The 10449-nt window shown below is 40.0% G+C and overlaps 1 protein-coding gene across 1 annotated transcript; it reads left to right on the forward strand.

The window, feature by feature from the left end:
• The first annotated feature begins 3751 nt into the window (after positions 1–3751).
• On the forward strand, positions 3752–8332 carry LOC102854270 (cytokine SCM-1 beta-like). The gene is made up of 3 exons (XM_006887450.1): positions 3752–3812; positions 7003–7117; positions 8164–8332. Exons 1-3 carry the CDS (start codon positions 3752–3754, stop codon positions 8330–8332), a joined length of 345 nt encoding a protein of 114 aa, XP_006887512.1.
• The last annotated feature ends 2117 nt before the right edge of the window (positions 8333–10449 follow it).

Raw genomic sequence — 10449 nt, forward strand, 5'->3', positions numbered from 1 at the left:
GGGAGATAGCATCCTGGCTGATATATTGTTGTAGGACTGAATTGGTCCACAAATCGGAAAAACCCTTTGGCAGAGTGGAGGCTGACATGTGGGCGGCTGAGTGTTGGGATGGTGTTATGTATCAAGCAGTCATAAGAGAAGAAGCTGTTTGAATAGAAAGATGTGGCAAGAGCTAAAGGGCTGATGTTATAGCCAGATGGAGATAATGAAAAAGACATTCTGAGACTCAGGAATCAAGTCTGGCTGGAAGATTAAATGCCATTAACAAAAGTTCTCTTGAGAATTATTATTTACATGGACATATAAGAATTTATTCTCATATCCCTAATTGTTGTTGTGTACTGTAGAGTCGGAATCAATCCGTAGCTGACCCTCCAGTGGGTTTTCAGAGGCAGTTAATAACATAGGAGGAGATTGTCCATCCTTCTCCCATGGAGCAGCTGGTGGCCTTGAACCAAGTGCCTTCAGGTTTGTATCATTGCTTCCAGCAACTAGGCCACCAGAGTTCTCTAATAGCAACCAAAGCCCCACCCCTTTAGCTTCACACATTTTGATAAATACAGTTTATAGATTTTTTTTAAAAGAAAACAAAATAACAAATGAATTTACATTTTAGGAAGACTAGCTAGCTCTGGTAGCTTACTGGTACAAGGGATTGTGTTGCTAAGGCAAAAGTTAGCGGTTTGAACCCACCAGTTGCTCCATGGGAGAAGGATGGGCAATTTCCTTCCATGTGATCCACTGCCTCTGAAAATCTGCTAGAGGGTAAGTTATGGATTGGGTTTGCCTCAACTACACACAACACCACCACCACCACAATATACGGCAGTGAGAGTGCTCCAGTAGCATAGTCTGGAGTCGTACTGATACTCAGTGTTAAGCCTCTTTAGTGGGTCTAATTCACTCTCAGTTCTCTTTAGAAAAAGATGGGCACTATTCTTTCCTGTGACTTATGGCCTTGGAAAACCACTGGAGGGTTAGCTATGAGTTAATGCATGAGCAAGCAAGTGAGACAATAATACATGGCACCAAACTGATTCAGAATTTACCTGCTGACCAAAGTCAATGATTTGAACCCACCAAACACTCTGTAGGAAAAATATGTTGCAGTCTGCTTCCATTAAGAATTATAGAACTTGGTTCTAATTAACAGCACCATTCACCACTGCAGGAAAATGGAAACAGCCCAAATGTTCAACTACAATCGAATGGATTGAGAAATTATGGAACAGCCATATGATTGGATGGATACTGTGAAGCACACAGGAGCACTGATTTTTAAAATCACAACTTAACTTGGGAGGGACTAGAGTGTGCATTATACTGAGTGAATTAACTCAGTCCCATTAGGACAAATACTGTGTAAGACCATTATTGTAGAAATAGAATAATTATTAGTGAAACGTGTATGAGGATCCAAAGATGAGAGAATTAGGAGCAGAGGGTTGAGGATAGTCAAGGGGGAAATCACAGGGTTGCACAATTTAATCGGTAGAGGAATAGGAGGGTAAAGGAAATGGGGAAGATCTGGTGTGAAAAACAATATAAATGACCTTTTTAAGCAAACCAGTACAAAATTTTGTTTAAAAAATTAAATTTGTTTTAAAAAAGACATCGCCACTACCACAATGTATGGAAATGATCGTATGAAACACAATGCCAGTGAAGGAATGTGTAAAACACAATGTACATGAATGGAATACAATGTACACGAATTTTGAATAAAAACTAATATAGAGTTTTTTGAAAAAATTTATAGATCTATAAGCAGGAGTGGTATCCACTTCCTAAACAACATGCCTCTGGAAACTCTATGAACTTTGATAAATGTTGACAGTTATAGAAAGGATTCAAGCCTTTTGTTCACAGTGTCGCTATAAGTCGTGCTCGACTTGACGGGAATCATCAACAGTAACAAACCCCATAGTGCAGTTCCACCCTGAGCTTTAGGGGTGCTGTGAGTCTGAATCAACAAAAGACAACGGTTGAGTTTGATTTCTGGGTTTATACAGCACTATGTTTCATAACATACCATTGGACCAATTGGCAGCATCAGGATGGATGGTGAAGAGATTGAGATTGTACACAGCTTTAGTTTGCTTGGTTCCACAGTCAACACTCTTGGCACCAGTAGCCAGGAAATTAAAAGGCGCATTGCCGTGGGAAAGCCTGCTGTCAAGGACCTTTCCAGGGTACTGAAGAGCAATGGTGTCTCCCTGGAGACTAAGGTGCGTCTGATACAGGCCATGGTCTTTGCAATCACTTGTTATGCATCAGAGAGTTGGACAATGACCAAGGAGGATAGAAGGAGAATTGATGCCTTTGAGCTCTGGTACTGGAAAAGAGAATTGAGGGTACCATGGACTGCTAGGAAAACAAACAGATTCGTCCTGGAAAGGGTTAAACTGGGTGGCTCCTTGGAGGGAAGGATTCTGAGGCTCCATCTAACATACTTTGGACATGTTGTGAGGAGAGACAGGTCCTTAGAGAACGACATCATGCTTGGGAGGGTGGAGGGACAGCGCAGGAGGGGAAGGCCCTCTATGAGGTGGATTGATTCAGTGATTGGGGTTTCGGGATGGGTGTATCAGAGACAGTGTGATTGGCACAGGACAGAGCAGAGTTTAGGGCTGTTGTACATAGGGTCGCTATGAGTCGCAAGCAACTCAACGGCACATAACAACAACAACAACGTTTCAAAACAACTAAAGATGATTTCACTTGATAATCCTCTTGATTGTTAAAGTATTTTATATTATATAACAGCATATATTCATGTATAATTCCACTATTAGGTCTATCTGTACAACAATAAATTATGAGATAATGGACTAGTCTACATATATATATTTACTTAAAGTAGAAATATGTGGATTTTGAAGAGGATGGGAAGATAATGAAATGGTTGTTAAACTAGTACTTTAAGAGGGTTGTAACTATGTAAACACATGAATACAAATAGAAACTCACTAGAAAAAAAATACAAAATAATAATTGTGAGAATAGTAAGATTATTATCTGTTTTCCAAATAAAAAATGGTTGCCAAGGGGAAATTTACAAAAGCTTGAAGAAAACTCTGTACGTTAAATTTCAGTAAAGCAAATATGTAGACCTTCTCAAAGCACTCTATAAATATTCTTTTGGTAATTGAGGAGAGTGACTGAGAGGAGTGGGGACAAGTTGAATGAAGTTGGAGAAGAAAAGTTGGAAGAAAAGACAGAAATGAGAAGTTCTGGTGGTTTGAAGGCCCCCTGGCCTCCATAGGTGCCCCATGGCCCCAGCTGTGGAAACTTCATGTCGCAGAGAATGCTGCATGGAGTGGGTGGGTGGGAGAGTTGGACAACAGTGACCACTCAGTCCCATTTCCTTGACATTGTCCATTTGGAACCAGGGTTTTGACTGCTGCACGTTGAACCATGACTCTAGCAGGGTCTCAGGGCTTCTCTGCAGTGGAAGATCTGAATATAGACCACAGCAGAGGAGCCAACCACGTTCGCTTTTATGCACACCCTTGGTTTTGTTGACACGTTAACCACAGGAGGGGGAAAAGGCTACAAGGTGTAGGGTTAACATGAGTAGGGACAAAGGGAAAAAAAGCAGCATTAGTATTGCAAAGATTTTCCATAGTTCCACACCCACCCCGAAAGCCCCCTCTTACCACAGGAAGCACACTGACCCTTGGCGGATAAAAGGGGCTTGTGAGGTGCTGGTTCTTCACTCGTTACTTGCTCAGCTCAGCCAGACTCAGCCATGAAGCTTCTCATCCTGGCCTCCTTTGCCATCTGCTGCCTCACTGCCTACGTCGTGGAAGGTAGGTGAATAATTTTTCTTATGGGATGAAGTGGAAGGTCTATAGGCACATGATATTTTCAGTTGAGTAAATGGCTTTCCTAAGTCAGGTCTCAGACTTCTCATGAGCAAAATTAGACGATTTTGACTGTAGGGAACTCTGTACATTCCCCAAACGTGGAGAATTCAGAACTCCATCTCTCATCTTTCTTACTCTGAAGATTTGGGGTACATTTGTCAACTTCTCTGTGCCTAGGCTTTCTTGTCTAGAAAGCGAATATAGCAATGCATATTTTCATCTGAGATGAAAATGAAGTTATACCATCATTTATCAGCTTTCCTTGCAAATATTAGTTTCTTGATTGTTATCTACGAAATGGTGGTAACGATTATTATGTATCTTTTAAACTTTTGCACATTTACTCTTGATCTTGATAATTTTGAAGAGTTTTGAGAGTTCATCCACATTGTGGAGATGAGCTAAAGTGTAGGGGCAGAACAAATTAATTCTTTCTATTAAAAAAAAAACAAAAACAGGGAAATCAGTGGAAGCCCATATTTTCATGTCTAGGAAATCAATATAAACTTCAAATGCGTGGGGAGTCTATTATTACTGTCAAGAATGTTGTTACTGTTTATGCTATGTTTCTTGACTCTATATTATCTTTGTTTAAAAAGACAGTTTCTTGATGCTATTTTATTTAAACAATAGAGTTTCCCTCACTATTTTATGAAAATGAGTGCTAGCAAATATATCCATACCTTGCACATGGCCAAGTCGAAGAACTCTGCAAGCCTGAACCAGGTGACTCAGACACACAGAGACTCACCCGGGCTTTCCCCCATAAATCTTTAAGGATGGCTTTTTCCTGCTCTCAAAACCTCACTGCCATCTAACTGGTGCTGATACCCAACTTTTCCTCCATTGGATTTTCAGAGGCTGTAAATTGCATGGGAGGAGATGGACCATCGTTTCCCTTGGAGCTTCTGGTGAATTTGACTCACCAGAGAGGCACCACCTCTGTACTAGCAGCACAACTTCCTAAGGACTGTGCCATCTGAACTTCCCTTCTCCCCACTTGTTGTCTACTATTGGGTCAGAAAAACTCATAGCTGACCTTCTAGTAGGTTTTCAGAGAGAATAAATAGTATGAGTGGGGATTGCCCAGGTTTCTACTATGGAGAAATAGTGGATTCTAGCCATGTAACTTTGGGTTGGCAGTGCAATTCTTTACCACTAAGCCACCAAAATTTTATTTCTCCTTTGTTGAGTCTGGTAATATGAAATACTGTCCTTTTGGACTAATCAAGGCTTCAGTTATATGTCCTTGCAACTTCCTAACTTACAGACTTATTTCTTATGCTAGGATATTGTGGCCTGATCATGGCTCCTCAAAGGAGTCTAAGAGTAGAGTTAGTAAAGCATGGAACTCCCTGAAATTGTGAGCAAAACAAAAATTGCTAATGACATGAAAGCACTTAAGATTACTAAATTAGACCGGATGTTGTTCCATGGCAGCATTTGACTAAGACTACTGCTTGGTGGGAACCCAGGCCAGGGTTGTCCAGCAGTGGGATGGGGAGCAGTCATGCTTTGTTAGAGGGTCAGGAGAACTGAAGACTTGTGTGATTTACTTGCCCAAGTTCTCTCCACGTGATGACAGCCTACCAGTTCCATTGGGGCTTACAAAAGTTGTGCAAAATTGCTGTATGAATTATAAAGAACTTTAAAGCCGTTTTCTTTGCAAGTTGACAGGTCAGTAGAGATAGGTGTTATATATGCCCAAACTGTTACTTGAGAATGATGACAAGGAGAAGGGACTGAGGAAAGCATTGACAGTGAATACTTTTTGTTTAATACCATAGCTTTTGGTGTGTGCCTTCTGATGTCAATAATGCTATAGATCAAATTAAATCATTATCCTTTGTAACCTAAGATATTTGTTAGCTGAATGTATCTCGAAGAAGTATAGATCAGTGTCTCTGACAGAAAACACCAGCACTTAGGAATTCTGATTAGATTTTACCAAACCTTTAATATTATTGACTCTCCTGATTTATTTTTTTCTCTTCTGCAGTGTAATAGTGGACTCTAAATTTAAAGGTTTAATTCTTGGGGATGAATACTTCATAACTTGATTATTTGGCTCATATTTTGCCACTGGAAATTAAGGATCTATTATTTATTCCATCAAAAACAAACTGCCTTCTCCTTAATTAATGCTGCTTGCCCCAAATCACTCTGAGCTTATTACATCACTCATGCTATTTTAATTATTTCATAATAACACTTATTGATGTTGTTGTTGTTGTTATGTGCCATCGAGTCGCTTGTGACTCATAGCGACCCTATGCACAAGAGCCCTGAATGCCATCCTATCCTGTGCCAACCTCGCCAGCTCAAACACACTCATTCCCACCACTCCACTCACAGAATCGATCCATCTTATCGAGGGTCTTCCTCTCCTCCTCCGCCGCTCCACTCTGCCAAGCATGGTGTCCCTCTCCAAGGACAAGTCCCTCTTTGCAACATGTCCAAAGTATGTCAGACGAAGCTTCAGAATCCTTGACTCCAAGGAGCATTTCAGCTTCACCCTCTCCAGGACAAACCTGTTTGTTCTCCTAGCAGTCCATGGTATATTCAACGCTCTTCTCCAGCACCATAGCTCAAAGACATAATCCTTATAGCTATTTCACATGATCTTAACTATTTGTTGCCTGACTCTCACGTTCAAAGATATGCTCTGTGAGAGAGGGTATATTTGTTTTTATTAGTGCCTTAAAAATTTCCTGGGCTATAACGTTCAACAAGTATAGCTGAGTGAACGAGTGAGTATTGCTAGACTGTTTGCTAGCTTTATAGTTCTGGATATCTGGATATATGGAGATAGAGCAGAATGGGTTGAAACTTTCTTAAACATCCTGTTTTAATTGTCTAAGTCAAATGTTTATCATAATATATAATGTGATATGAATGTTATATAAAAGTTAATGATGGTATAAAACAAATAAATTAAAAAATCCCAATTAACCAATGCATGATATGCAAGACATTGAGGATAAAAATTAGAGTCATCTCTTCCTGGAATAAACTTTACAAGACAACAATTTAGAGTAATCCACCAGGGAATAGTTTCCCTTTGTTCCCTTAAACTTGCTGGTTGCTGATTTGTAGCTTCATTTTTGTTTCTCTGTTTGGTTTTCTTCACCAGGTGTGGGGAGTGAAGTTCCACATATGAACAGCTGTATGATTCTACATACCAGGCCGATACCAGTCAATAAAATCAAGACCTATGTTATCAAAGAGGGACCCATGAGAGCCATGATGTGAGTTCTTTTCTACCAAAAGCTCTGAGTGATGGGTCATAGTATATTTAAACACTCTTTTCTTTGGAAAAAGAAATCAAATAAAGGAAAACCAACCAGCGCATCCTTTTCTCCCCCCATATTAACCCTGTCTTTATATTGTGCCATGGACAACAAGATATAAAAATGTGGCCACTGAATAAAAAAAAATTTATTCTTTCAGACTTAATTGAGCAGAAGAGTGGATACGTATGTTCGGATCTCAGGACTAGGTTTAGAGAACAAGTCAAGTCAGGATTTGACCACACTTCATACTTGTGTGGGATGCTGAGAGCTGGGGTAACGGAGAGTACCACACTGTGCCTGTCAGTTACTTTACTTCAGAGAAAAGTATCAAAACCAGCTTACATGGAACCATTATCCTCCTAGGACCCCATTTTCAGAAGTGTTAGATCTCCTCAATATATAGCTGCAAGCTTTGTCCAAAGAAATGTTGATAACCTTTCTTTGTTCTAAAGAAGAATTTGTTATGTTAAAAAAGGAAGGAAATTTAGAAAAATTGACCAAGCAGTGTCTGCTGAGTTGATTTGGACTCATGGTAACTATGGGTGCGCCTTGCGGAACTGTGCTCCACAGAATTTTCAGTAGCTGAGTTTTCAGAAGTAGAGTGATCACCAAGCATTTCTCCCACACCCCAGAGGTCCCTCTGGGTGGGTGCAAATTTCAAATCTTTTAGCACCTGAGTGCTTAACTCATTACACCAATTAAGAAAGGAATCCATACCATGACTGGGCAACCTTAGATTCCTAGTGTGGTCAAAATGTTAAGAAATGCTGAGGAGAAAAGGGATCTGTGAATAGTAATGAATGAAAGGCATTTCTCCTATATGTTAAAATACATGACAGAAGAAATGGTGTCCACTTGTGGTTTTGTGATTCTGAGAGATGATTTCTTTTAGTCATTTCTGCACAAGACCTTCTCATGTCTAGTCTTGACTTATGTCCTGGTTCCAAAGCATCCGGAATGTGCCTAACTTTTTTGTGTCTTTTCTTTCCCGCCTATTACAGCTTGGTCACCAAACGTGGCTTTAAATTCTGTGCTGACCCAGAAGCCAGTTGGGTAAAAGCTGCAGTTGAAAAAATGGATAAGAAGTCCACAAGCAGAAGAAACATGCTCCAGACCAGCCCAACAGGAGACCAACGATCCACCAACACTGCAGTGACCATGACTGCGTGACCTTGACCTTCTGGCACCTGGCCCTCCTGCCAGTTAGCCTGTTCCTTTCCTGTTATCAGTTCACGGACTCATTAGATTATATTAATCTTCCAGGAATACGCTACATGAATTAAATTTTATATTATATATCCTTTTTTCTGTCATTCATTTTCATTTATATACTCTAATTAATAAATATTTATTATTAAGAATAGCCTCATAGTTAATTCAATACATATTGTTGGTGCTGTTGTTATATTTAGTCATTTGTGACTTAGAGTGACCATATGTACAACAACTCTGATGCCTGCCCTGTCCTGAGCCCACTGCACTGAATACTACAAGCCTACCCCATTGCCACAGATAACTGTATCAATACATCTCATGCGGGGTCTTCCTTTCTTGCACAGTCCCTCTACACTTCCAAGCCTGATGTCCTTCTCCAAGGCCCAGTCCCTCCTGGTCATGTGCCCAAATATGAGATACAGAGCTTAAAAATCCTAGCTTCCAGAGGGAAAAGAATATATCTTTTGTGTTCTATTTCTAGCTTACCTGTATTTCGTTTTGATAGTATGCATGATAGGAGAGATTTGGGCTAGTATCCACTGAAGATGGAATCTATATTCATCACTTTTTGGTTTTAAATGTTAATGGTTTTCTATATATGAGTTACAAGTGACAACTGATATAATAGTAACAAATATCTACTTCAACTTGTCTTCCTAACAAGTTCCACTTATGGAATGTGTTGTATTTGTGTTGTTGTAGAGTAGGGGCCACCCTACAGCTGACCCTCCGGCAGGTTTTAAGAGGTAGTTAATTGCACAGGAAGAGATTGCCCATCCTTCTCCTGCAGAGCTGCATGAGGCCTTGAAACAAATGTCTTCAAGATTGCACTGTAACATCTTGCCCTTAAACCACCAGACCTCACGTATGGAATGCAGGAGGCAACAGCCCAACTATCATTCCGTTTCTATAACGAGGGTCCTCTACTTAAAGTAACTCCACATTTGAGTTTGATCTCAAGCATATTATTGGTAATACATGTTTCAATCTGATCTCCTTTGAAGAGGGAAGCAGGCAACTCTGGTAGCTTATTCTGTAGGGAGTTGTGCTGGTAAATGAACGTCTAAGCTTCTCTTTTGGTTTGAATCCACCAGTGACTTCAAGGTAGGAAAATGGGACATCTCTTTCTGCACAATTTCTAGCCTTGGAAATTCCAAAATTAGCTATGAATTGGTTTCAACAATTGGCACAACTGTGAGTGGTGGGAGAAGGGCAGTGGAAGCAGAAAACGGAGCTTATCATATCTTCAGTTGTCAGGACAGGAAAAGTTAGCCTTTGGTGGAAACGTGTTTTATTCAAATGAAAAAATAAATTAATGTTCTTTGTATTTGGCAAGGATCCTGCTATTTACTAGGATACCCGTAATTTCCACTACACTACACTTGTTGTTATTGTTTGTTTATACCATTGAGTTGAAACTGACCCATAGCTGATCTTCTAGCCAGTTTTCAGAGGCAGTAAATTGCATGGGAGGAGATTGCCCATTTTTCTCCTGTGAAGAAGATGGTGAATTTGAACCATGTGCTTGAAGATTGACAGGGCAGCTCCTTAACACTAGACCACCAGAACTCCCTACAACTACTTTAGTTTATTTATCATAAAAAATTGTATTTCTCTACATGTTGACCTGGTGGCTAAGGAGGGAGTCATGCTGCCAATCCAGAGGCAGGTAATTGGAATTTACCAGCTGCTTCAAACATGAAACATGGGCAACCTCCTCCTATGTGAGTTACAGCCTCTGAAAACGTGCCGGAAGGTCAGCTCTGACCTGGTTCTGAGTCTTGGCACATAACAACAACAATAAGTGATGTTTCTCTACTTATAAGCCTTTAATACACAAGCACTGTTATGTGCGACATTTCTTCAATATGATTATAACTTGTGATAAAGTTTAAATTAAATGCCCATCTGGTCACTTAGCACCCCACATAGCATGAGAATAATAAGCTCTCTGTGCTAATTGTTGGTTTAATGTTTATAGTTCTAATGTCCAAATAGCTGTTATGTAGGCTTTCGGTTCTGATTCTGAATAATAAAGACTGATCTCACCTTGATAATTTCAAGGGGGAGAA

Source organism: Elephantulus edwardii, unplaced genomic scaffold (assembly GCF_000299155.1).
Source record: "Elephantulus edwardii isolate Elephantulus edwardi_28Jun2011 unplaced genomic scaffold, EleEdw1.0 scaffold00057, whole genome shotgun sequence".
Lineage (NCBI taxonomy): Eukaryota > Metazoa > Chordata > Mammalia > Macroscelidea > Macroscelididae > Elephantulus > Elephantulus edwardii.